The sequence below is a fragment of the Odocoileus virginianus genome, chromosome 25 (assembly GCF_023699985.2).
Source record: "Odocoileus virginianus isolate 20LAN1187 ecotype Illinois chromosome 25, Ovbor_1.2, whole genome shotgun sequence".
Taxonomy (NCBI): domain Eukaryota; kingdom Metazoa; phylum Chordata; class Mammalia; order Artiodactyla; family Cervidae; genus Odocoileus; species Odocoileus virginianus.
This window is the reverse complement of record NC_069698.1, coordinates 26784607-26812026: the sequence shown is the minus strand read 5'-3', so window position 1 is coordinate 26812026 and position 27420 is coordinate 26784607. Positions and strand designations below refer to the sequence as shown.

Below are 27420 nucleotides of genomic sequence, written 5' to 3'. Positions count from 1 at the left end.
AAGAAGAAGAAATGCAAAAAGGCAAAATGGTTGTCTGAGGAGGCCTTACACATAGCTGAGAAAAGAAGAGAAGCAAAAGGCCAAGGAGAAAATGAAATATACATCCACCTGAATGCAGAATTCCAAAGAATAGCAAGGAAAGATAAGAAAGCCATCCTAAGTGAACAAGGCAAAGAAATAGGGGAAAACAATAGAATAAGAAAGACTAGAGATCTCTTCAAGAATATTAGAGATACTGAGGGAATATTTCATGCAAAGATGGGCACAATAAAGGACAGAAAGTTGAAGATTCTAAGAAGAGGTGGCAAGAATACACAGAAGGACTATACAAAAGAGATCTGAATGACCCCAATAACCACCATGGTCTGATCACTCACATACAGCCAGACCTCCTGGAATGCAAAGTTAAGTGGGCTATAGTTAATTGAAATATAGATAAAGAATACTGATTTCATCTTTCTTAACTCCACTGTCTGAACATGATGATATAAATTTATGTAATGACCATAGCCCACCAAGTGCCTATGCCAATGGAATTCTCTAGACAGGAATACTGGAGTGGGTTGTCATTCCCTTCTCCAGGGGATCTTCCTGACCCAGGGATCGAACAGAGGACTCCTGCATTGCAGACAGACTCCTTACCATCTGAGCCGCCAGGGAAGCCCCATGTAATTACATAAAATTTCTTACTCTCTAAATAATTGATGAAAGAAAAATAAAATGTTTAAGTACAGATTATACCACTCAAATGGCAGAAAGCAAAGAGGAACTAAAGAACCTCTTGATGAGGGTGAAAGAGGAGAGTGGAAAAAGTTGGCTTAAATATCAATATTCAAAAAAACAGATTATGGCATCTGGTCCCATCACTTTGTGGCAAATGGATGGAAAAAATGGAAGAGTGACAGACTTATTTTCTTGGTCTCAAAATCACTGTGACTGGTGACTGCAGTCATGAAATTAAAAGACGTGTGTTTCTTCTATGAAAAGCTATGACAAACCTAGACAGTATACTAAAAAGCAGAGATATCACTTTGCTGACAAAGGTCCGTGTAGCCAAAGCTATGGTTTTTCCAGTAGTCATGTATGGATGTGAGAGCTGGCCCATAAGGAAGGCTGACACTTTCCAACCATGGTGCTGGAGAAGACTCTTGAGAGTCCTTTGGTCAGCAAGGAGATCAAACCAGTCCATCCTAAAGAACATCAACCCTGGATATTAACTGGAAGGATTGTGCTGAAGTCGAAGTTCCACTTATTTGGTCACCTGATGAGAAGAGTCGATTCATTGGAAAAGACCCTGATGTTGGAAAAGATTGAGGGCAGAAGAGAAGGGGATGACAGAAGACAAGATAGTTGGATGGCATCACCAACTCAATGGACGTGAGTTTGAACAAACTCCAGGAAAGTGTGAAGGACAGGGAAACGTGGCATGCTACAGTCCATGGGGTCACAATGAGTGGACAGGACTTAGTGACCGATCAACAGCAAGTTTTATCTGTATATGTGCTATGAGAAATAATATATCTTTCTTGCAATGCAACTATACAGAAACAAAGGTTCTTGTGTTGGTGAAGATAAGAAAAAGGGAAAATAGGAAAAAATTTGGCAAAAAACAAATTAAATCTGACAATGCTGTCAAACTAGCTATGGGTTCACTCATATCTTTCATTATATATAGTCAGTTCTGTGTCAGAATCTCATCGGTGGATGAATTCCCTTAAATTACTGACTGATAGCATTGTTTTCAGTCTTTTCTCATTTCCATTCTTGTTTTTATTTAGAGAACTTTTTATTACAGAAATTATCTACTTTATGTTATTCTCCTACTAAAGAATATTTAATCAGTTACAGTCAAAATAGAAATATCTCAAGATGGTAGACCCACTCCTAATACTTATAGGATATTTTAAATTTATTTGCTCAAATGCTTATGATTTCTTTCATATTTTGCTTATTTCCTATTATGCTTCAGTAATTTCTTCATCATCTCTTTTTTAGGTAGATATGTTCATGTTCCCTTTTCTGGCTCAAAAGTCACTGAAACAAAATACTAATATTGATGGCTGTAATATGGACTAGATTTTTACTTTCAAAACCAGTATTGTGCTAATATATGTTGCATGTACAGTGAAAACTAAGTACATTGTTAAATAAGCAAAGTTCAAAACATTTATTTCTTCATTTATTTCTCCACTTTCAATAACTAACTTTTAGGCCATGCTATGTGTCAGACAATGTACAGTTATGATTTAAGTTTATGAATGCGCTAAATTTGGACACCTCATTTGAAAACAAATTTGGTTCATTGATTGTTGTTGTTGTTCAGTCATTAAGTTGTATCCAACTCTTGGCGACCCCATGGATTGTAGTCTGCCTGTCTCCTCTGTCCATGGAATTTCCCAGGCAAGAATAATAGAGTGGGTTATCATTTCCTTTTCCAGGGGATCTTCCTGACCCAGGGATTGAATCCTTATTTTCTGCATTGGCAGGCATATTCTTTATTGCTGGGCCACCAGGCATTCCCTGGCTTATTGATAACACATATCAAAATGGTTCCTTGTAAGGTAGACAAATTACTAACTTTAGCTCAGCTCTGTTGCTATTTAGGCTGAATTGAATTAATCTGTTAAGAAATAAGCCTGTGCTAGATTTTGTCTTAATGTATGTATTGAACTTGACTAGAGGGGAGGACAGATAGGCTAGATAAAGAGAATACACAGAAAAAAGAAAGTTAGAAAAAAAGAAGAGAGAAGGAAGAAGGAAGAAAACTAAGATGAAAACTATCTGGTCCATGCTCTGAAATATTTAAAATCTAGTCAGTTATCTATGCCTGAGCCAGGCAAGTACAGAAACATATAACTAAATAGCTATTTGTGGCTTTCCATTGCTATTCAACTTCTAAACAGTGATTTGACCAAAGGGAGTTACAAACACACAGGCTAGCTGAGAAAGTTCAGAGGGGCCCAGAGTTACCGCTGTCTTCTATAGAGAAAGGGTCATTCTAGCATTCAAGAGTTTACCTACGAACAATAGGTAATTTCCTGCTGGGTCACATTTACATCTTCTGATGGTCTAGTCTTACTGACTCATTCAGTAAGAAACATTAGAAGTTGATATTTATCAAATTTTAAAACACATGTATGGATGATATTGCTATGGGAATCAGAGAAAGGAAAAGTTATTTTCTTTTTCCTCTTGAAGTATCATGGTGTATTTGGGTTATAAATTAGCCATGGGCAGAAGTATGTTTCAGTTAATAGATATAAATGAGGAAAACATTTAAAATATATATTTTAATTTTTTTAGCTTGTACTTTTCTTCTTTAATTTGCAATGTTGTACTAGTCTTAGTGTACAGCAAAGTGATTCAGTTACACACACACACACACACACACACACATTATTTTTTCAAATTCTTTTCCTTTTAGGTTATTATAAGATATTGAGTGTAGTTCCCTGTGCTATACAATAATTCCTTGTTGCTTAAAAGAACTTTCCAAATGTCTTCTTTTTTTTTTTTTTTTTTTCAGGTTTTAAAACTTTTTATTTGCATATTAAAAAAATTGTGCATTCCAATAATTAAAACCATTTGAACAACAACAAAAAAAATGGCACTCTGATTAAACTGCATTTTACAGCCCGCAGAACACCTTGGACCAGCTTTTTAACTCTAGATTTCACTGTCGTCCCACCCAGCTTCCTCCTTCACCAACATGCAAGTTCTTTTCCTTCCCTGCCAGCCACATAGGCAGATGGGAGAGGCAGGCGCGGCCTACGTTGTCAGTAGTTCTCCATTCTTTGATGTGAAAAGGGGTAGCACAGTCATTTAAACTCGATCCAACCTCTTTGCATCTTACAAAGTTAAACAGCTAAAAGAAGTAAAATAAGAAGGCAATGCTTGTGGAATGTACAGTGCATACTGGCGGCGCACGCTTCATTACGACTCGCCTGCTTGCTTCTCCTGTTCAATCGTTTCTTTCGAAGGCAGTGGGTTTTTCTCTTGCGTTTCCGTTTTCTTCAATTTCGACTTATCGAACTTCTCAATCTCAGCCATATCGGGCTTGTCAGACATTGTTGCGGAGGGCGCGGAGCGAGCTGCGAGCGAGCGAAGTCTGGTCTGCGCTGTGGCCGCCGCCGAGTGCCTCCAAATGTCTTCTTTCGGAATGGAATGGTGGGAAATCTGAATTTTGAAGACATATGAATACATATTCAAATATTAACTCACCACTTAATCTGGTGATTAATTAATTAGATTACTTAATTTGTTTGATACTCATTTTCTCCATGAGCAAATTTCAAGTCATATTACTCATTTTTTAGAATTGTTTTGTGAATTAAATAAAGTATCATTTATATCTTTTATGAAGTACCACCGAACTTGAACCATGGGAAGTGCTGAAACAATATTGCTTGATTGATGATGATGTTAAAGATGACAATAATGAAGATGATAAAGTCTGGTTTAAAGATATTCAATACATACTAGTATGCTTTCCTTAGAAAATATCATATTTTCCTCAATGTGAGATTATAGTATTGCAAGTAGAAGCCATGCCTGAGGTCAATTTCAGAATTACTGTGGTGAGTAAGTTTTGAATTCAAACAATTAAATATTATTATGAGGGATAAATTCCACATTGACATATGAATTATATTGAAAAAAAAATTCCATCCAAGTGGTGAATAAAGGGAGGAAGGGAATGAGGGAAAGACTCTGAAACTGAAAAATGGAGATTCAGGTCTTTACTGTCTGAACCACCAGGAAAACCACTAAACAAAATAGTCAATTATATAAAGAACAATTGCTAACTTGATTTAACTAATTCCCCTAGACAACATTTTACTTTTGGTTTAGCACCCTTTAAATGAACCAAAGATTTGTCTTGTGGAGTTTTACAATATTAGTAATTACTTGATTATATAGAAGAGAGAAATACACCAAATTATAGTGATAATTTGGTAAGATATAAATGAACTGCCTTGGAAAAGCCTTATTGACATTTAATGATTACCAAAATACACTCAAACCACTTTGCACAAATACTGAAGAATGTCTTCAAAAGAAGATCTTCATTTTTTCCTCATCTTCTAAGCCTTATGACTCTTTGATGAAATATTAGCTCTAATACATAAAGTTATCTTTAAGACAGGTATTTTTGGTCCTCTGAGAATAAGCTTCCCCAAAGGAAAAGCCAAAGATCATATGCCATGATATTAAGAGCTTTCTTCCTGAAAGTTTGGCAGGAGTATGTAAGAAATGTGTGTTCCCCTCTTAAATAAAGTAGGAAGTGCACATTTTAATGGAGGAAATAAACTAGTCGTGCATTTCAGACTGCGGAAATAAGGCAGGAAGGATTTTTTGTTTTTTACTCTTTTTATTTCCTAAGTTATTTTTTAATTAGAATGTTCTTGTAGATATGTAGAATTCTTACCTTACTAAAATATCTCAAAAATCCTAAACTAGAAGAACTTCAGAAGATGGAAGAATTTTTAATTTTTTAAGAGAATTTTACATTTTAAATTATGAAGAAGGGACTTCCCTGGCAGAAGAGTGATTAAAACTCCATACTCTCAAGAGGCACAGCTTCAAGAAAAGATGGCCAACAAAAAGCTACTTCAATACTAAATGGCACAATGTTGCAGAAGAATTCTTTACCATCTGAGCTCCCAGGTAAACCCATAAAATATATAGTGGAGGAATTTTGGAAGAGATAAATCAGTCCTGGGTGGAGGAAGAGTCAGAGCACTTTGTAGGGGAAGGAGGCATTAAAATGAATTCTGCAAGATACATGCAAGTTAATAGGTAACTTTCCACACTGCTGGGAAGAGGAGAGAGAGCAATAACAGAGAGTAATATATCTACAGATATAGAATAAAGGAAAAGAGGACACTGGAATTAGAATTGTGCTCAAATTAAATGAATGTTAAAATGATGATTATTTTATGATCCTTTGACTTTTATGCTGAAAACAATGCAGAACCTCTGAAAGATTGCAACAAGGATGTGATATCAAGATTTAAGTTCTAGAAAAGTCATCAGCAATATCCACAGTGAGCATTCATGTATGTCAATCTGTCTATGTTAGCAGCAATTTAATTTTTTGTTGTAAATACATCCTCCTTGTTGCATGTTTTGGAAAAAAGAAAAATATATTGCCTTGAATTGTATTTTCTACACTCTAGTAAAATATAAGCTTCCTGAAGATGGAGGCCATAACTTTTATTCACATAGAGTATTTCACAAAAGAAAATATTAATGACCAGGTTTTGAGTTTATTGACAGTCACCCTTGTTTAGGGATGTTCGAATGCATGCCAGATTATATGGAATGCAGTTTTAATATGTCTCTGTGTAAATGCTGTTGCTCCCTTCCTTTGCAATGTTCAGTTTCACTGAATTCTATTTTAGTCTTAAAAAGAAAAAAACTAAAGAAACATTAATTGTAGGTATCTCAGGAAGATAAGAAGATGAATTGACTTCTCTGCTTCCACATACCAGATCTCAGTGGTAAAATAAAGTATTTTTCTCCTTGTCTTTTTTAAAGGGGATTATTTTGCAGAAGTCCAATGCTTCCAAGAAATTGGTAGTGTTTATTGCTTGTCTCTAATGGAAATTACATTTTATGGGGAATTGAGATTGATTATCCTTATCTTGACAAGTGAAGATTGAGGGCACATACTATGGAATAGTGTACTGTCTCAACAGCAAAGGGGAAATATTTAACACCTTAGTTACTAAGTTTTTAAGACCAGAATTATACAAAGGGTCTATTTAAGGCAACCATTTCTAATTTTCAAATTAATGGTATATAAAATATACATATTTACTGGTCTGTTTTCCTAAAGGCAACAAAAACTCCCATTTTATTGATTGGAAAAAAAATCTAGTTTGGTCCTCAATTTTATCTACTTATCAAGAATAATAAGAGACATGGGATATAATTATGATTATTATGAGAAACTTAAGCATGCAATTCCCTATCATCAGGTATAAGAAGATAGTAAAGAATTTATAATAACATTGTCCCCAATAAATTATATTTCTCAAATGTCAACCTATTTTACTAGAAATTACATAAGGAATTTACTAGAAATTAAATTAAAAATTAAATAAAAAGAATATATTGTCAAATAATATAAAATATCATCTTAACAATATAGTTTCTAAGAAATATAAATTTCAAGTTTCATTATATTGCAATTTAGTTTATAAAACCAGTGTGGGTCCCTTGTATTATTCATTGTATTAATGCCAACGACTTGCAAAAATGATTAAAAGTAACCAAGGCCCAATTAAAAAATTAAATAAATTCCAGAGATATAATGCACAACATGATAACTATAGTTAACAGTACTGCATTGCATATTTGAAAGTTGCTAAGGGAGTAGATCTTAAAATTTCTCGACATAAAAAATATTGTAACTATTTCAGCAAAAGATGTTAACTAAATTTATTGTTGTAATAATTTCACTGTATATATAAAATCATTACGTTGTATATACTATGTTAATAAAATATTGTATGCAGTTATATCTTTAAAAAGCTGAAAAAACTTTAAAAAATAATCAGCAACTGAGAATTCTATCTTAGTCCTAATTTGGAAATCAGATTTTAAGGATGTATGAAAGTATATGAATAGGAAATGACAACCCACTTCAGCATTGTTGCCTGGAGAACTCCATGGACAAAGGAACCTGGCGACTACAGTCCATCGGGTCACAGAGCTGGACATAACTGAGCCACTGTCACTCACTCATAAATACATGTTTGATGACAAAACTTCTGAATCTCATTTTACAGTCTCATTGTTTCACTGTTAAGACCACTAGGGATTAAACATAATACAAAACTTTGGGAAATAGAATTGAGATAATTTTGAATGGATTGGTGCATAGATTTTTATGATTTAGAGGCATAGGAAAAGACGCACTTTTCTGAAAATATTTTCAGACTGTCACTTGATATTTCACTGCTTAAGAGTCATTTCTTTCATCCTACAAAGTGCTGTCAGTTGGACCATAAATACCTTCAGAGGAGGCAATCCAATCATTTTGTACCATTTCATGGCTTTATTTGTATGTAGGTAACGACTTGTATTCCAGCTGGTAACCAACATCTAACACAGTGTATTTTGACGCGGCGGAGAGCAGTAAGCATGAAGCATGAAACTCTGTCCTAAGAAGTTTCCTCTGATTAACCGCTGCACCCCTGAAGTGTAGCCAGGAAGAGCTATCCCACCTGGAGGGACTGAAAACAAGGGTCACTGAGGAGGTCAGGAGCGTGGAAGAGGAATCCTGATCACCTGGGCTTGTTTCATGAGTTTTGCCCAAGGCAGGATTTGACCTCAGGTAGCAGATACGGGGTCGCACAGAGTTGGACACGACTGACATGACTTAGCAGCAGCAGTAAGTATCGGAGAAGGCAGTGGCAGCCCACTCCAGTAGTGTTGCCTGGAAAATCCCATGGAGGGAGGAGCCTGGTGGGCTGCAGTCCATGGGGTCGCTAAGAGTCGGACACGACTGAGCGACTTCACTTTCTCTTTTCATTTTCATGCATTGGAGAAGGAAATGGCAACCCACTCCAGTGTTCTTGCCTGGAGAATCCCAGGGACCGGGGAGCCTGGTGGGCTGCCGTCTGTGGGGTCGCACAGAGTCGGACATGACTGAAGCGACTTCGCAGCAGCAGCAGCAGTAAGTATGTACCCATCAGTGTTGCACTAGAAATAATCTATTACATTCAGTTAATTTGCTTCACTTGCTGAGCAAGAATGCTTCCTTGGTTATTGTAAATATAATATCTGAATGTATAACACATAGGGTCATAGAGAAAACTGAACCCGTGGGAAATCCTTTGGCTTAATAGCATTTTATCTGGAAAATCAATGTACAAATCTCATTGAATTTAAATTATTGACCACCTTTATGTTATTAAATATTTATGCATTTTCTGAAGGGGAAGATTTACTGGCCATTTATATAATTCAAACTAGAGATAATTGAATTATACAATAGCATACACATTGTTCTTTTTTTTTGTCTTTTACGTGAAATGGGTATATATTTTTGAAATAGAAGAAACTGTATTTGTTACTATTTTACTATGCAATGGCAGCCTGAAATACAATTTATGTAGAAGTGTGTCATTGAATAATATATTAACAAATATTTAATTTTTGATATTAAAAAGGAGCAAAAAAAAGTATGCTGTCTTTTACAGAGCTTCAATGAGAATTTATCACAATGCTAATTTTAATTGTAGTTTACAAACAATTTTAAATTGCAATAGTGATGACATAGTTTTAAAAGATCAGCATATTATATAGACTTACAGGTGTTGAATTTGTACATTCTGATAAGAAATATTGAAACTAGATTTGCATGCAATAGATTTAATTGTCTAAAGTTAATATAGTACAAGTGTTATTTGAAACTTCACATGTGTATAGAATGAACACAAAGAGTATTTGTTGAATCAAAGTATATATAATTCCTAGGTGAAATATTTTATCTACATTTGCTTCACATGGGTTGTCAATAAATAATGTTAAAATACTAAAATCAGAATTATATAGTAGAAAGGCAGTATATGATTTCATGATTATTTTCAGAGTTTATGGACTTAGACATTTTATCCTTTATTCAAGTAACCACCTTGGAGCCTGATTATCACCCCTTATTTTCATTTATGAATCTGAATAAATGTAGTACTGACTCTGTAGTTATTGCATATTTAACTTTATCCACTACCATGCTAGTGATTATTTGGCTCTGCGGATTAAATATATCCCCTCCAGTATGCCCTTTCCTATGTTTCCTGAATGCATTAGCCCCTTTGACCTTCCCTAACTGATCAGGGACCCAGTTCTAAGTTGCAGATCTGGGCCAATCCTTTATTTCTTTGATGTTGTCAAAGCTAATGAATAATTGTTCATTGTGAAGTAGTTGGGGGTAAAGAATATTTCAAGATATGTGAACTAAAATGTGGGAGATGGATGACAAATAATGATTCTTGTTAATAATGTATTTAGCTTCTCCCTATTTACAACCATTCTGTCCTAAGAATTTTGTGAGCTAAAAGGTTCTTGTAATTTTAAATAATATCCCCAAGAAAGATTTTTAATAAAACATATGTATAGTATGCTATAAATCACTACACATCAATGATATCAATATACAGTTAATAGCTAATCTTTTTTCATATAGAAAGCGATAGTGACATTAAGCAAAGAAAGACAACATGTAAAATGTAGTATTTGCAGTAAGTAGTGGAGAATAACACATTTTAGAAAGCAAACCCATATAGAGATTCCATTTTTACTACTCTGGGTCATTTTGGGTAGGGTATTTAACCTTTAAACCTGAGTGTCTTCTGTGCAATGAAACCATGCAAACCTGCTGTGTTGCTTCAAGGAGTAAATACCACAATATACACAAAACACCTGCCTGGTACCTGGCACATAGTAGGTGTGCACGGAGTGGCCATTTTCTCGCTTCTTCTTTTTCAGTATCTACCTCGTGAGTCTAATATTTCTCAGTATTTTACATCTATCTTTAGATGTGTCATTTGGTAATTATTTTCCTTCTTTCACAGGGAAGCTGAGCATACTTGCTGAAATTAAAGTCAATAAATACTGTCTCATTTTTGAGCATGGATTCCAAGAAATCTCAAAGCAAGTGGTGTGACATTTGTAATAGAGTCAACTGTTGTAATAGAGTCAAGAGGGGTATAAGATGCTCAAAACTTTATTATTCTTTGATTTCTTTCATTTTCACATCGCCCCCCAGACCTTGGCAGCCATATTTATTTACCACTGCAATCTCCTTAAAAACTTGATCTAAATTTACACCATACAGAAGTTTTCCCTGAATAAACAAATCTTACTGTAAGTTCTCCTTTTCTCTGCATTTCATTAGTAACTACGCTAAGATACTAGAATAACACATCATATATTTGAGCTGTAAATTTGATCTTAACTAATTTTGATAAGAGTTGAAAGGTTGTCACTTCCTTTTACATATTAAGAAAAGGTGTGCAAAGTAAATTGAGAATCTGAGAAAGATAATTTTGTGGGTGATGGAGATATTTGAATCATAACAGAAAATATTTTTCAAATATTTTTAAAAGTTTTAGAATTATTTTAATTATTTGCTAGTTAGACACAACAGCTATTCATAAATATAATTTTAGCCAATCTATTGGCAACTCTACTTTGCTACATAGTTTAAGATATTATAAATAATTAGAAAGATTAAGGCTGAGTTGTTTATACATATCTTTCATTTAAATATTTCATTAAATTGACAATATATATTCAAATTGTTTCCTATTGGTACATTTTAGTCTATTAATTTCCACTAAGCTGGTCACTTTTTGTTTAACTACACTTCTTTTGGCCCTATAAGTATTCTAATATTTTAAGAAGTATACATTCTATACCTTGTAACAAACAAACAAGCAGAAAACCTGGAGCTAAGTAAGAAACCCATTTTCCTCCACTGAGGTCTTCATTTCTGTCCCAGTTCCACGATCTTGGCAGATGGTCTCAAATATTACTGCAAGCCTATATGGATGAGCATTTTCATATATTTTTGTATAATTGTTCCTCATTATAATACCTCAGTGAAATGTAATATTTCATTTCTGAATTGAAGACATAATCATCCACGCAATTGCCTGTGATAGGTTCAGATACCCTCCAAACCATTCCTATTTTTTCTATCTCCCTTACCACCTACATAAAGTCAGAGAATGAACCCTATATTACTTAGAGAGACTTTCTTCATTGTGTGTCTGCCAACAAAACTTGGTTCAAGATATTGTATGTTTTTATTATAGCTATCATAGCTATCTCTTAAATGATATCTGTACAGTACTTCTAGTTACTTCTCATCTCCACATCAGTCTCCATCAATAAAATTTTTCACCATCAATAAAATTTTCTAATTCTTCTTCTTCAATCAAATCATATGCTGATTTGCTGAGTAATGTTTGCTTGAGGATAATATATAGACTTCAAAGCATATCATGCAAATAAATATTTTCTATTTTTCAACTACTTGTTCTAAATCCATCCTTTACATCTGTCTATCATTTTTTCCAAATGCATCCTTTATGTTTTAGTCACAATGGCCCCGATATTCATCAAAAATAACATTGGAATTTATTCTATTCATTTATACTATTCATCAGAAATAGTATTTCATTTTCCTATATACATATGAACATATATTATTAATATACATATCATGTTAAAATGTATATAATTTCATGTTCTTGCCTATTTCTGGATTGTTCTGTAAATTTACTTTTCTTAAAATATTCAGGAAATATTTTAACACATGCCTCATATTCTACCAGGTTCTTTTAAAAACTTGCAACCCCTCTCACTCAATGTGGGTTAAATAATAACTACTCTGGATTCCCAAAGACTTTATGCCTATGTTATAACACTTCCAATATATTTATCAATTTATTTATGAATTTTCTTGAGTCAACTGAAGTCTTAACTCATCATCTTTACCTTGAGGAACTTCCAGTACAGAGATATTCAATAAATATTAATTGAATGAATATAAATGTGTTCAACTATTCTAGAAACCAGCAATATAAGGTGAAAAAATGATGACTTTATAAGGAAGAAACAAAATCAGTGAGTCATAGAGTTTTTTAAAAAAATTTCCCTTTAGAAATTGCACAGTATAGTTCTTACCCTTGAAATAATCAAATTTAAGATAATCAAAATTTAATTAAATAATTAGATTAAAATGAGACAATTCTCTAATAGCCCTAAGCTTTTAAGCTTTGGAGTTTGTAAGAGGCTAATTAATTAATTAGAAATATCCCATGTACTTTTGTGTAATTATTTGTCTTTTTAATAGCAAAGTGGCTAATTCATGTTCCTTGTTAAAATGTTAAAGATTTATAACCATTTAGAAAATAAATCTTGCATAGTTCTGTCACCCACATTTAATAGTTATTGTATTTCATTTACTCATTTTCTCATTACTTTATCTTGAATTATACTCAATGTTAATCAGTTGTTTTGACATATTAAGGAATATACTATTAAATACACTAAGTAAACAACATCATTAACTTTATTTTTTTTGGACAGACAACTAGACTATGATAAACATATGGAAATAAAACAAAAGATTCTTATTCTCCATGGAATATAATTTTGTTTTGTAAAATTTTTAAAATATAATAGCAATGAATATTTTTTCAACTTATCATTATTTCTTTTAAACTGAATCTTTGCAATAGAATTGCTGGGTAAAGAATAAAGAACTCCTTCGGTTTTGAGAACACATTATCAAATCAGTTTCTAAGGTTATATAGATTTACATCTTTCCAGTAATGTTTAGGATGATACTTTTCTACGCTGAGCACCAGGAATTTTTCAATCTTTACTTACTTGAGTATGATGTGCTCTCTCTTTATGTATATATGTATTTTTCCACTCTTCTTCAATCCCTATTCCAGTTTTAAAACCTGTTTGTGATAATACTATCCAACTTGATGAACAGTTTTAATAGGCCAGACACTGTTCCAAGGACTTGCACATATGATCTTGTATCACCATAGCACTTCTTTAAGAAAATATTGTTATCTATGAGTTTTAATATTTGATGATGCATTTATCTTTTATGTATTTTCTTTATGAAAAAGTAATTTCTATTTATATCTTTTGCCATTTTACTATTAAGTACTTTCTTATTTTTTATACTTAGTTATTTTTTGAGTTTTTATTGTGATGAAATACATCACATATAATTTAATATTTTACCATCTTAAGTGTATAGCCATTTTTAAGTGTACAGTTCAGCAGTTTTAAGCATGAATACTGTTTGTTCCTAAGAAAGAAGGAAATTCTGTCACATGCTACTATGTGGATAAACATTAAGCACATTAAATTTAATTTACTTTTAATAATTTAACTGTTTTCTCAGTACCAGTGTTTTATTCTATAATAGAAGAAATGGGAAGTATGACTTGATTAATAAAAATGTTATAGCCAATTATTTGATAAGATCTATTCACTTTTATGACTATCATTGAATGTGACAGTTGATTGAAAGATTCTGATGTACGGCATCAACTGTATAATCAAGGTGTATTCATAGATCACAAAATAATTGCAGGAAGAGTGTTTCTTGTCAGAAACAGTCCAATATCTAGTGGCCCTGAAAGTCATATCAATATCAGTACCTATAGGATCATTTATCACCTCCCAAATATCAAGCCAGGTAAAATTCTGCCTTCCACCATCCTATTCTTTAATCATTGTAGCCCAAAACTGGTAAATTTGATTTCAAGAAGGGAGATCAAAGAGTCCCCTAACATTTAACTTAGTTGTGTTAGATTTATATTCATGTCTAAATTTTGAAATATTTCAAGGGTTGAAAATTGAAACAGTATATTTTTAAAATTTCTACTCAAGTAGCTATCTTGTTTTATACAAAGGCCATTTCACAAATATTTTTTCTCTAGTAACCTCCTAATCAGACTTTTCTGCACCTCATCTTTCTCTAGCTCTTGGGCTCTGACAGGGAAATAACTCACTATACTATTTTCTAGGCTAATAATATTAGTATGTATAGGTCATTCTGGTTTACAAGTCCAAATGAGTTTCAGTTTCCTGATAAATAAGACTCCTTGTAAATAACCTAAGAACATGCTCTTTCAAATGCTGTTATTTACATCTTGCTAGCCTAAGAAAAAGAATATTGTCATTTTTATGGATTCATTAAACTAGAAGATATCAAGTTTTCTGTATTCTTGATATCTTTCCACTGAAATATAGTCTATATAAAATTAATCTTTAAAAATAAAAAATCCCTATACAGCATTATTTATTCAGACATGAAATTGGAAGAAGTTATCCCTCAAGAACCATAAGCTACAGCCTAATATTTGATCCAGAAAGAAGAACAAAACAAAACAAATATCAAGGCAAGTAGAAAATGTGCTATTTTTCTGAAGCAGTGAGACCTGAGGATCAGTAATAGGGCTGCAAATAATTTCAAACAATATTCAGTGTTATTTCTGAGGATTAAGATTCATTTGCTGTATATTATGACTAAGAAAATAACTTTTAAATATCAACAAATATATCCAAAATTGAGAAACATTTAGCAATTATGTTAATTTGTAATGAGGAAGAAATAGCAACTAGGAAATGAATGTGACAAATCAAACAATTGTATAATATATAGACTTATGGGGGCAAAATTCAAATAAATCCCCCCTTCAAATCTCAATGATATTTTAGATGTATTTCATCCACATACATTTTTGATATATTTCATCCACAAACAAGAAGTAAAATTTACTGCTTTAATCTTCTCAAGAGTCGAGTCTAGTTTCCTTCACTTCTACATAGCAGATCAAACAATGTCTGCCTTCCTGGGTCAGCTCTATCCCCACGCCCCATGTTACCCAGGTCAGGGCTTTCCACTGTGTTAGTTTAGGACTACAGCCGCCTCATACTCCACATTCTCCCATGTTTTTAGTTAGTTGGAGGAAAGAGCTGGTCTCTCTAACTGCAAAATGGCTTAGCTACAGCTCCTGGAATCTACAATCACAAGCGTTCCCTGTTACTCAAATGACCAGAGGAATGTGATATGTTGACTGGTCTGTCAATCACGGCATGTTCTTAGAGCCTTTGTTGCTGTTGTTCAGTTGCTAAGTCACGTCTGACTTCTTTGAGACCCTGTGTACCTCTGTCCATAGGATCGCTCACACAAGAATACTGGAGAGGTTTGCCGTTTCCTCCTCCAGGATCTTCCCAACCCAGGGATCGAACTTGAGTCTCCTTCATTCCAGGTGATTTACCACTGAACCACCTGAGAAGACCACTCTTAGAGCTGAGAATAGAATAATTTTCACAGTAATAACAGAAATAAGACTGGGAGGGGAGCAAATTTCCCAAACACAAAAACCCCAGGCTAATGTGAGAGGGAATAAAGGAAAAATGAAAGCCAAGGAACACTTGCCCATGACAAACAATTTTATTAATACTAGTGGGACTGTAGACAGAACAAGTGTAAGTGTGATGTAATGCAAATACAACTATAATTTTGTCTTCCACTTCCCCTCAGTTGGGGAGACATTTTTCTTCAGCCAGTAAATAACAACTCTGTCAAGCCTCATGACTTTGTGTGTGTGTGTGTGTGTAATTTTCAGGTAATAGGGAATCCCAGCATTACTTTGTTAATAAAATGAAGCCTTGATTCCTAAAGTAGAATGTTGGATACAGTGTATTTATCATTTCGACATTTATTCAGGAGTGAGTCTTTCCCAGTATCCTTTTTTCAGAGAGATGTTGATTGCTGGTGTGCTGCTTGATTTTTAGAAGGAGAAATGATTGCCTTCCTTGTTCCATATCCATATATTCACTTGGTGCAGTGACTAATCCCTCTAGGTCTGGAAATAGCTGGAAAGACGAAAGACAATGTACTAACCCTGACTTGAACGTGTCTCAAGATAGCTTTGGCTCTTTGGAAATGACAGATACTTGAAGTTCACTTCACTCTTTGGTGATGTCATGAAATATCCTGAAGTCTCTTGCTGAATTTCTCTGACTATATACATACCAGAGGGGTGGAGATTCTCCCCTTTAGCCACCTCTCCAGTCTTCTTTAGCTTCTTATTCTCAAGGGTTTTCCTCACATTCTTTGACAATTTCTCTTGGGTTAAATTCTATTTTAAATGAGTCTAGGTTGACTTTCCATGTGGCTCAGTGATAAAGAATCCACCTGCCATTGGGGGAGATGTGGATCTGATCCCTGGGTTGGAAAGATCCCCTGGAGGAGGAAATGGCAGCCCACTCAAGTATTCTTGCCTGGGAAATACCAATGGACAGAGGAGACCAGCGGGCTACAGTTCATGTGTTGCAAAAGAGTTGGGCATTGCTAAGACAAATAAATTTGCTAAGTTTGCTAAGTCAAACAACAAATAAACAAAAAACAAAGGTAACAACGGTCGACTTCCGTGGTTGGTCCACACATGAGAGCCACACTGTTATATGTTTTACACTGCCATTTTTGGAAAAGCAATTATTTGCTAAATGTTAGTTTCTGTTCTCTCTCTGCCCATCTGTCTTAGGCCGATAGCCACATCCTTGTATTTTGAGCTTCTTTAGACATTTCTTAGATATCCATCCAGGATGCTCTGGTAATTCTAACTGGACTCATATGAGCTGTCCAAGGGGGTTTCCTTGGAATTTCTTCTACTTGTACCTTCCCTTCTTTCTGTAAGGCCATCAAAAGCATTAGCCTTTCTTCAAGAAATTGACACAGATTCTTGTGACATTTTTAGCTGAGTGAGTGGTTCCAAGGGACAAGAAATACATTCTGATTTCTAGTCCCTCTTACTTATCCAGTTTTTTATGTCTTAATTTGCAACTTAATTTAGAACTTTAGAATCAGTTATTGATGACATTTCAACTTAAATTTTTTCAATTTGAATAAGATTAGTTATCATTATCCACAGTATTTCTTAATGTTCCCTCACCAAAACAACCCATCTAATACATGACACGTGAGAAAAAGATCCAAATATTTTCCAATAAGAACAAACCTTGACTTCTTCCTGTGTGATAATCTTATTTGAATGTGCTTTACATATTCTAAGATATCCAATATTCTTAGTAGTTTATGACATATATACTAATACTATTTTAATTTTTCAAATGAGGAAATGACACATAAAAATTAAAGCAAGCTTGCTGAAAATCACAGGCATTAATATGGCAGTGAACGTGATATGGCAGATATAGGATTAAATGTTAGATAAATGACTCTGGATCCCTAATTCTTAAGGAAAAGTGAAAGTGTTAGTCGCTCAGTCGAGTCCGACTCTTTTTGACCCCATGGACTGTAGCCCACCCGGCTCTTCTGTCCATGGGATTCTCCAGGCAAGAGTACTATGGTGGGTTGCAAGTTCTTTCTCCACCCGCATTATATTTTTCTAAAGATTACCTAATACCTATGACTCTCAAAGTATGGCATGTTACATAGAAAGCAATGTTGAGGACTTCCCTGGTGGTACAGTGGATAAGAATTCTCCTACCAATGCAGGGAGCACAGGTTTGATCCCTGGTCTGGGAAGATTCCACATGTCACAGGGTAAATATGCGCACCACAGCAAGAGAGCCTGTGCTCTAGAACTTGGGAGCCACGGGCACTGAAGACCATGAGCTACAACTACTGAAGCCTGCTTGCCTTAGAGCCCATGCTCCCCAACAAGAGAAATCACTGCAATAAAAAGCCCAAACATCACAGTGAAGAGCAGCCTCCATTGTTGCAACTAAAGAAAGCCTGCACAGCAGTGAAGATCCAATGTGACCAAATATTAAATAAAAGTAAAAATTAATTAGAAAAAGAAAGTAATGTTGAAAGAGAGTTACTTATTTTTTTTGTAAGAGTTAATTGGGAAGTTAAGTACAAAAAGGGAATTAGTCTATGACCAAGTATTAATATACTATCTTTTTTAGCTCCAAGAAATCATTAAGCCACTTCAGTCTGAATTATATTTCTTACTAGCTGATATGTTTATGTGCCACAATTTGCACTCTTTGAAACAGATTTTCCTTGGAGGCTGAAACTGTTAGAGGGATGAATTTCCTAGCGAGAATATGAGAAATGACTCCTTCAGCACTGCAGACCCACCCACCAATGGGTAAGTTTAAGGACTATGTAGGGATAAAGACTCATCTCAATAGCAACATAATGCAACTATACTTTTCCATGATACACAGCTTTGCTTGGTTAGTGATAAAAAAAAAAGTAATCTAAAATGCTCATCACAGGAAGTTAAGCTTTCAAGTAAATATCAGTCTTATCATTTAGAAGAATCCAGTGGCTGGAAGTTCTTTTCTCTTGTCACAGGGATAAAACTTATTCCGTGTAACATAAGCATCTCTTGCTCTCCTGGCACACAAGTTGCAATTCGGGTCATATGAAGTCATATCCTGCACACGGTGATTGTTTAATGTTATACTCCCATGCTGCACTAAGTACCATATCATTCATCCTAGATGACTCCCTTGAAAATTGCTTCTAAAAATTTGTGCCAAAAATGCTCATGAAGTGAGCAATTTACTATCCATTCGCTATTAAGATACTGGAAACTGTCACTTCAGGAAATTGGATACTGTACCCTGTAAAACATGTTCTGAAGCTTTGCTTCAACAATTACTACCTATCATCCATCAGCTTGTGAGTGTTGTGTTTAGTCAGTTGTTAAATTTAATACTGTAATAACGTTCAGATGTCAGGAAAACAGAAGTACTGAAATCTCATTCTGTGTTTTAGTGAAAAAAACTGAAGGTGTTCATGTTTTGTGTTTTGCTTGCTTTTTATATTTTCTTTATTTAGCTGTGGGCAAAGTCAAGTTATTTCTGGGTGCATAAAGCTTTGTTCTACATTTTTAAACATGATTACTTTCACTGATGTTAATAGACACTGTTTTGACACGACTTGCAAATAATGTCAGATGTTGAAAACTAAGATTCTTATTTCAAGTCTTTCCCAAAACTATCTATCATTATTCTCAATTTCTATCATATAAACTCTTCTTAATCTAGGGTTAATCCAACTTGCTTATTTTTGGCCAGCTTTAATGCTTATAACACTGCTTATAACAAGTAAAAATGTTTACCAGTAACAATAATTAAAATATTGGATAACAACTCAAATGTATGCTCAACTTTCAAAGTTTGACTTAAAATTTTGTTTCAGCATGAAGACCGTCCAGATTTTTTCATCCTACAGTGGTTTCTCCTTGTTCTGAAATCATAGCACTTATCCTCTTTCTTGTAAAGTAATCAAGTCATTAGGTACAGCACTTGACATCTTTTGAAGTGTGATATTGCCATTTAACACATGTGCTAATATTTCATGTTTAAATATCAAAGTAATGAACATAATAAATTTGCAGTTTGTTCAAACTCTTCTAGAAAATAGAAATAGAATGATGGATGATAGTTCTGGCGCTGGATGAGTCATTCAAATTCTCTCTAACTCAAATTTATTTTTTTTTTTTAATGAGTCATATTTTCCTTCCATAAAATGTACAATTATTAAGTGTTCAATAAGTTTTGGTAACTTTATATACTTTATATAAATTTTATATTCTTTGTAACCATCACTTACATTTCTATCATCTCATCTTCTCTCCCCCCAGTTTCTACCAGCATCCTATTATCTGGGGAATCTAGTTTCTTATTTCTATTACTATCAATTAATTTTGCCTAACTTTGACTTCATAGAAATAGAATCACTTAGAATGTATTCTTAATGTATGTCTTCTTTGGTTTAACATAATATCTTTGAGATTAATTCACATCACTGTATATGTCTCTAATTTATTTACTGTTTAGCTGATATGAATAGAACATGAGTTGTTTCATTCCCTGTTCTTTGACACTTGAGTTATTTGAAAGTGTTGGTGGGCTTCACTGGTGGTCCAGAGGTTAAGAATCCACACTTTCCAACCTGGAAGCCCATCAGCAGACGAGTGGATAAGGAAGCTGTGGTGCATATACACCGTGGAATATTACTCAGCTGTTAAAAAGAATTCATTTGAATCAGCTCTAATGAGCTGGATGAATCTGGAGCCCATTATACAGACAGAAAGATAAAGACCATTACAGTATACTAACACATATATATGGAATTTAGAAAGATGGTAATGATAACCCTATATGCAAAACAGAGAAGAGACACAGATGTACAGAACAGACTTTTGGACTCTGTGGGAGAAGGCGAGGGTGGGATGTTTCAAGAGAACAGCATCGAAACATGTATATTATCTAGGGTGAAACAGATAACCAGCCCAGGCTGGATGCTCAGGGATGGTGCACTGGGAAGACCCAGAGGGATCGGGTGGAGAGGCAGGTGGGAGGGGGGATCGGGATGGGGAATACATGTAAATCCGTGGCTGATTCATGTCAATGCATGGCAAAAACCACTACAATATTGTAAAGTAATAAGCCTCCAACTAATAAAAATAAATGGGGGAAAAAAAAAAAAGAATCCACACTTCCACTACAGCAGCCTTGGGACAAAGTAATGAAGGATTAAGCAACTAGAATGCAGGAAATTGCATGCTGTGGCATGACCAGAAAAAAGGAAGATAAAAAAAATGTCTATCATGAGTCATTTCTGAAACTGTCAAGTAAAATGAATATAAGCAATAGGTCTTGAGTAAATAGTCTAGGTTAGCGTTTCTATTACAAATAAAATCATAAATTGTCTTTGTAATCTTACTAAATTAGCTTATTATGGTAGCTTTATTGGTTGATTCTTTAGGCTTTGATAAGTAGATAATCATTCCATCTGTAACTAGAGACATTTTTCTTTGCAAACTTTAAACTTTTTACTTTGCATTGGGTATACCTAATTAACAATGTTGTGGTAGTTTCAGATTGATTTTTTCTTCTCAATCTTTATGTAATTACCTTTTCTTTTGTATTATTGCATCAGCTAGTAAGTATCTTTAGTGCAAAGTTGCATATAATTAGTGCGAGCAAGCACCCTCACTTTATTATAATATGGACCATTAAGTGGACTTTCCAGGTGGTGCTAGTGGTAAAGAACTCACCTGCCAAGGCTGAAGACATACAGGTTATGGCTTCAATCCCTGGGTTGGGAAGATCTCAGGGAGGAGGGAATGGCAACTTACTCCAGTATTCTTGCCTAGCAAGTAGATGCTTTTTAACTAATTAAGGGAGTTCTCATATTCCTATATTGCTGACAGTTTTTATGATGGAAGAGTGCTTAATATCAGAGAAGGCAATGACAACTCACTCCAGTACTCTTGCCTGGAATATCCCATGGAGTGGGGAGCCTGGTGGGCTGCCGTCTATGGGGTCGCACAGAGTTGGACAAAACTGAAGCGACTCAGCAGCAGCAGCAGCAGTGCTTAATTTTGTCAATAACATTTCCAGGATTATTTGTCCTTTATTCTCTTAACATGCTAAATTTCATTGATTAATTTTCAAAGAATAACCCAATCCTGAACTTTTTGGATAAAGCCCAATTGATTATGAGTAGCTTGCTCTCACTTTCTCTCTTTCTCTTTCTCCCTCCCTGTCTCTCTTAATATCTTATTTCTCTTTCATCAGAGATAGGCTGGACTTGATAACTTCCTTCCATATTTCCTAAAAGTGATTTTTCTCAAATTGGTATCATTTCCTTCTTAATGTTTGAGGAATTCCACAGGTAAGTCTCTCTGAATTTTGGATTTTTTGTGTGGGAATGTTTTAAACTAGGATTAGATTAAGGTATGTTCAGGTCAAATAGATGACCCATTGGAAAAGACCCTGATGCTGGGAAAGATTGAAGGCAGGAGGAGAAGGGAACAGACAGAGGATGAGATGGTTGAATGGCATCACCGACTCAATGGACATGAGTTTGGGTAAATGCCAGGAGTTGGTGATGGACAGGGAGACCTGCAGTCCATGGTGTCGCAAAGAGACAGACACGACTGAGCGACTGAACTGAACTCAACAGATGCTCAGTTCATTTATTTCTTCTGGTTTCAGTAATTTAGTTTTGGTTGATTGTAATTTTCAATTGATTAAAATTGTTGAATTTATTGAAAGAAAGTTATTGCTAATATATTATTTTCCTTTTACTATCTGGTAGATCTGTAGTAATTTTCTTGGTATTGGCAATTTGTGTTATTTATCTGAATCAGAGTTTCTTTAGGATTATTAATTTTATTAAACTTATCACGGAATCAGTTGTTTTTTTTTTTTTTTTTAGTTTTTTGGCTTTCCTCTATTTCTTTCTTTATTCTGTATAACATATTGCATTTCCCATTATTGACATTTTTATTCTACTAATGTTGCTTTAATTTGCCTTTTTTTCAAGTTGGAAGCTAAAAGATGTTGTCTTCCTTTGTTTCTTGTAGGTGTATTCAAAGCTACACATTTTTCTCTAAGTTCTGCTTTCACTACACCTCACAATTTCTGAAAAGTTGTGTGACATTATCATTCAGCTCAAAATAGTTTCTAATGTCTTATGACTTATAGGCAAATGAAAAATTAATTGCCCCATTTTAGCTAAAAGAAACAGAAACTTCTATTTATATATATTTTCTTATAAATATGTTTCTTGGCAAAACTGCAACTGAGGAATGGAGGGAAAGATTTATCTAAGAGTTTAATTAATGACCTTTGTTACTAGGATACAAGATAAGAAAAATGAGACACTCAGAGCCTTTGGCATTTTTTTACAGTGTCTGTACAGTTTTGACTTATCTAAAAGAGAGTTTCTATAGTATTCTTGGAAAGGAGAACACCATCTTGATAAAGTGAATTTTAGTTTTAAACCAGATCTCCCTGTACTCCCCCATTTTATTACCATGTGAAAAGTCTGTGAACCCACAATTTTATGAGTGCAACAATGGGGTTAGTTTTCTAAGATTTATATCTTCTAGATTTATATATTGGTTTAATTTCTGCAATAAGCAATCACATTTTCCCCAAAAAAGTATATCTACAAAAATATAGAACTATGTGTGTTCACCTTTGTTATATCAAATTGAAAATTCTGACTTCACTTGAATGTAAATGTATTTTGGTGATCTTTGGTTAGTTGGATTTATTTAACATAATCTCAATATATCAAAGAATAAGTGCTTTGCATAACCTAGTTAATGACCATAATGCAATTAAGTTGCAAAAGTTAATAAATAAATAAAAAGAAAAATAAAAAAATACTTCTATAAAATAAAAGCACTAATAATAAATAAAAATTCAAATTTCTTAGAAATAAGTAGCATTGAAACAATTACATTTTAGAACTTGTTGAATGCAGATAAACAAACGTTGAATGGAGTTATGTTATACTTAAGCAATTTATGTAACTTTGTGATTTCTGCCCCTATGAGCCTTCCATATTTTGTAGTCCAGCAAAACACAACCCAAGTGCTTCTTGAATCTGTGTCCCCAGACTATAGTGCTCAGCTTAACTTGAGTAAAATTCTTTTCTAATCCTATTATAGATTCTTTATTGATTATTTGCATTGACAAAGCTTCACAGATGGCATTCTAAGGAAAGTAATGTGATATGATGGCTGATAAGAAATAATAGATATGCCAATACTGTGGGTTCCAGAATTTGGTAGGTGGCTAAATAGTTGTATAGGTAGAAGATAGATGGTAATATTTTAGTTGTTAAGTCATGTCCTACTCTAGCAACCCCATGGACTGTAGTTCACCAGGCTCCTCTGGGAAATAGGATTTCCCAGGCAAGAATGCTGGAGTGCATTGCCATTTCCTTCCCAACCTGGGTCTCTGCATTGAAGGCAGATTCTTTATTGATTGAGCAACCAGGGAAGCCGCATAAGTAGAAGGTAGACAGCTGAACAAAAGAGAAGAGATGATAAGATGCCCTGTGTGCCTATGTTTTAGTCGCTTTAGCTGTGTTCCACTCTGTGTGACCCTGTGGGCTATGGCCCACCAGTCTCCTTTGTCCATGAAATTCTTCAGAAAAGAATACTGGAGTGGGTTGCTATGCCCTCCTCCAGGGGATTTTCAAATTCCAGGGATTGAACCCACATTTCTTAGGTCTCCTGCATAGGCAGGTGGGTTCTCTACCAGTAGCACCATCTGGGGAGCCCAAAGATGTCCTAAGCAGTCGTTATCCAAACTGCAGACGGCCTTTGGCAAGTGATGAGATAAACGATAATGTCCCGTGGACACTAGGAATTAGTATAATTGTGGGGAGCTCAGATCATAGCCAAGGGAAGAGGAATTTGAATTCTTATTGAATGACGTAAAATATAACAAGAAAGGAATATTTCAGACACTGAGAAGCACAAGGGTGATGTAAAATTTGAAGTAACAACTTTGCAGTGGGAATGTGCTGAAATTAAAAATTTCATTACCCCTTGGGTCAGTCTGATTTATAATTCATTAATTTCCTATTGATAAATAACATTATCAATTAATTATAATATTATTATTCAATAATATTCAATTATTTAATAATAAATCAATCAAATAATAATATTGATAAATAATGTTATCAAGGGAGGAACAAGCTGAACCTATCTGAAAATCAAGATTTTCAGAAAGAAGTAAAATGAGGAAAGAAATTACTGCCCTTGTAAGAGAAAAATAGCCTTAGAGGGCCGGTCAGTTTTGAAAACAACAGTGAGGCATTGGAATCTAAGTCTTAACCTTGGAGTACATGGAACTTCTTAGTAAGAGCATCCTGTATTTTGATATTGATGTGGAAAGGATGGTGAACTGCATCTTCCTAGGGAAATTTTTCTAAGTGTTGGAAGAGGATGCAAATCCAGGTATGGAAAATATAGGAGATGTAAAAAACAGCATTTCTCCTGCCCCATCCCCAAAATACACTTCACTGATCCTGATAAATGTTGAAACCACATATAGTGGTTCTTGTTCATGCTATAGAAAATATTTTCTGCTTCAGATAACCTAAATAAGGTTACAATTATTCTTGTGTACTTATCATGACCCTGAAATTTACAGAGAAATTTGCCCATGTTGTCAGAAATAATGGTTTACCTGTGTTATGTGTTCAGCCTCAAGGAAACAACCATAACTATTTTCAGTTTAGAATTTGCTACCTCACAGATACCCTGGGGTATATTGTTCAACCATGCTTCTCATTTATGTTTTGGTGTGTATAATAAAAGCTGGGAAGTAAAGAGAGCTGCATCTGTGATGTCACATCTGACATGTTTCTAAGTTTAGACAGCATTCACTTCATTGATTCCCAGGAACCAGGGAGTGGAAGGAGGGAAGAGCATAAGCAAGCTGCTAGGTAGGAGTGATTGTTTCCCTTAATTGAAGGATGTTTCATGGTGTGTTAGCCCAGTAGCTCATCTAGAGCTAAAGAACAAGGTCAAAGATTCTCATTTGTTGTTCAATGTAAGAATGGGACACAATAACAACAAAGATAAGAATTTCCAGATGTGATGCTATAAACAGTAGGCAGAAATCATGTCTTCCCACAGATTTTGAGGATGTCAGGCAGGCATGTATTGGACATCCATTCATTAAGTGTAGTTAGAGTAGAGAGGGCAGTCATCTTTTACCAAGAGAAGCTGCCTAACAGTCCCAGAACCTCTGCTCACTATAGATTTCATATGGTTTCAAATATATAACTGAATTCCAACTGAAGGTATTTTGCACATTTTCCTAGAGCATTGCTTCTCAACAGTGAAGGTATCACCCTCTAAAGAAAGTTTTGGAAATTTGGGGGCACTGTTTTCCTTACCAAAATGTGCTGGTAGATAGGTATTTGGTGTTAAAATCTTTTAATGGGCAGAGGCCAGGTCTCTTAGACATACTGAACTGTCTGGGACAATTCTTCATAATGAAGAATCACTCTGAATTTCACAAAATTTAAAAACCCTCCTCTAGCTAATCAGTTCTGGGAAAAGCCTATTTAAATCTTATCTGATATACAGCCTGCTTTGTAGTCAAATGTATTTGTTCAATTTTTACTGCATACCAAAATTTCAAGAATAGATTATTATGAAATACATTGAGAGTGGAACATGTTATTTTGTTATTATTGTTCAGAATTACTAAGAATTAGTTTTCGCTTCAAGAACCTGCATCTTTGACATCACCTGTAATTATAAAGGTGCTTGAGTTCTCCATGTAACATTCTTGTGCCATGATGCATTTGTAGCTGGGTTTTATGATGCCTATAAATGTGTGTGTGTGTGTGTGTGTACAAGTCTCATTCATGGGATTTTTCTATTGTAGTCAGACTTGAGCATTTACAAATGAAACTACTTTGTTTCATTTATAAGAGGAAAGTGAAAAAAGCTGGGTTAAAACTCAGTATTAAAAAAACTAAGATTGTTTCATTTGGTCCCATCACTTCATGGCAAATAGGTGGGAAACAAGAGCTGGCAGTGACAGATTTTTCTCTTATTGGGCTCTAGAATTATTGTGGGTAGTGACTGCAGCCATGAAATTAGAAGATACTTGCTTCTTGGGAGGGAAGCTATGACAAACCTAGACAGTGTATTAAAAAGCAAAGACATCACTTTGCTGACAAATGTCCGTATAGTCAAAGCTATGGTCTTTCCAGTAGTCACATACAAATACAAGTGTTGGATCATAAGGAAGGCTGAGCGCTGAAGAATTGATGCTTTCGGATTGTGGTGTTGGAGAATACACTTAAGAATCTTTTGGACAGCAAGCAGAACAAACCAGTTAATCTCAAAGGAAATCAATTCTGAATATTCATTGGAAGGACTGATGCTGAAGTTCCAATACTTTGATCACCTGATATGAACAGCTGACTCTCTGGAAAAGATAGGGATGATGGGAAAGATTGAGGGCAGAAGGAGAAGGTGACAGAAGATGAAATGGTTGTATGACAACCTGGATTCAATGGACATGACCTTGGGCAAACTC

General features: G+C 34.6%; 1 protein-coding gene across 1 annotated transcript; it reads right to left on the bottom strand.

Annotated features, from left to right (window-relative positions):
- Window positions 1-3605: 3605 nt before the first annotated feature.
- Window positions 3606-4136, bottom strand: LOC139031053 (thymosin beta-4). The gene has a single exon (XM_070455056.1). It carries the CDS (start codon window positions 4066-4068, stop codon window positions 3934-3936), a length of 135 nt encoding a protein of 44 aa, XP_070311157.1. The 5' UTR covers window positions 4069-4136; the 3' UTR covers window positions 3606-3933.
- Window positions 4137-27420: the final 23284 nt, after the last annotated feature.

What these genes read in the sequence shown, in the direction of transcription:
- LOC139031053 (XM_070455056.1), bottom strand. Translation starts at nt 4,068, where the DNA reads ATGTCTGACAAGCCCGATATGGCTGAGATTGAGAAGTTCGATAAGTCG.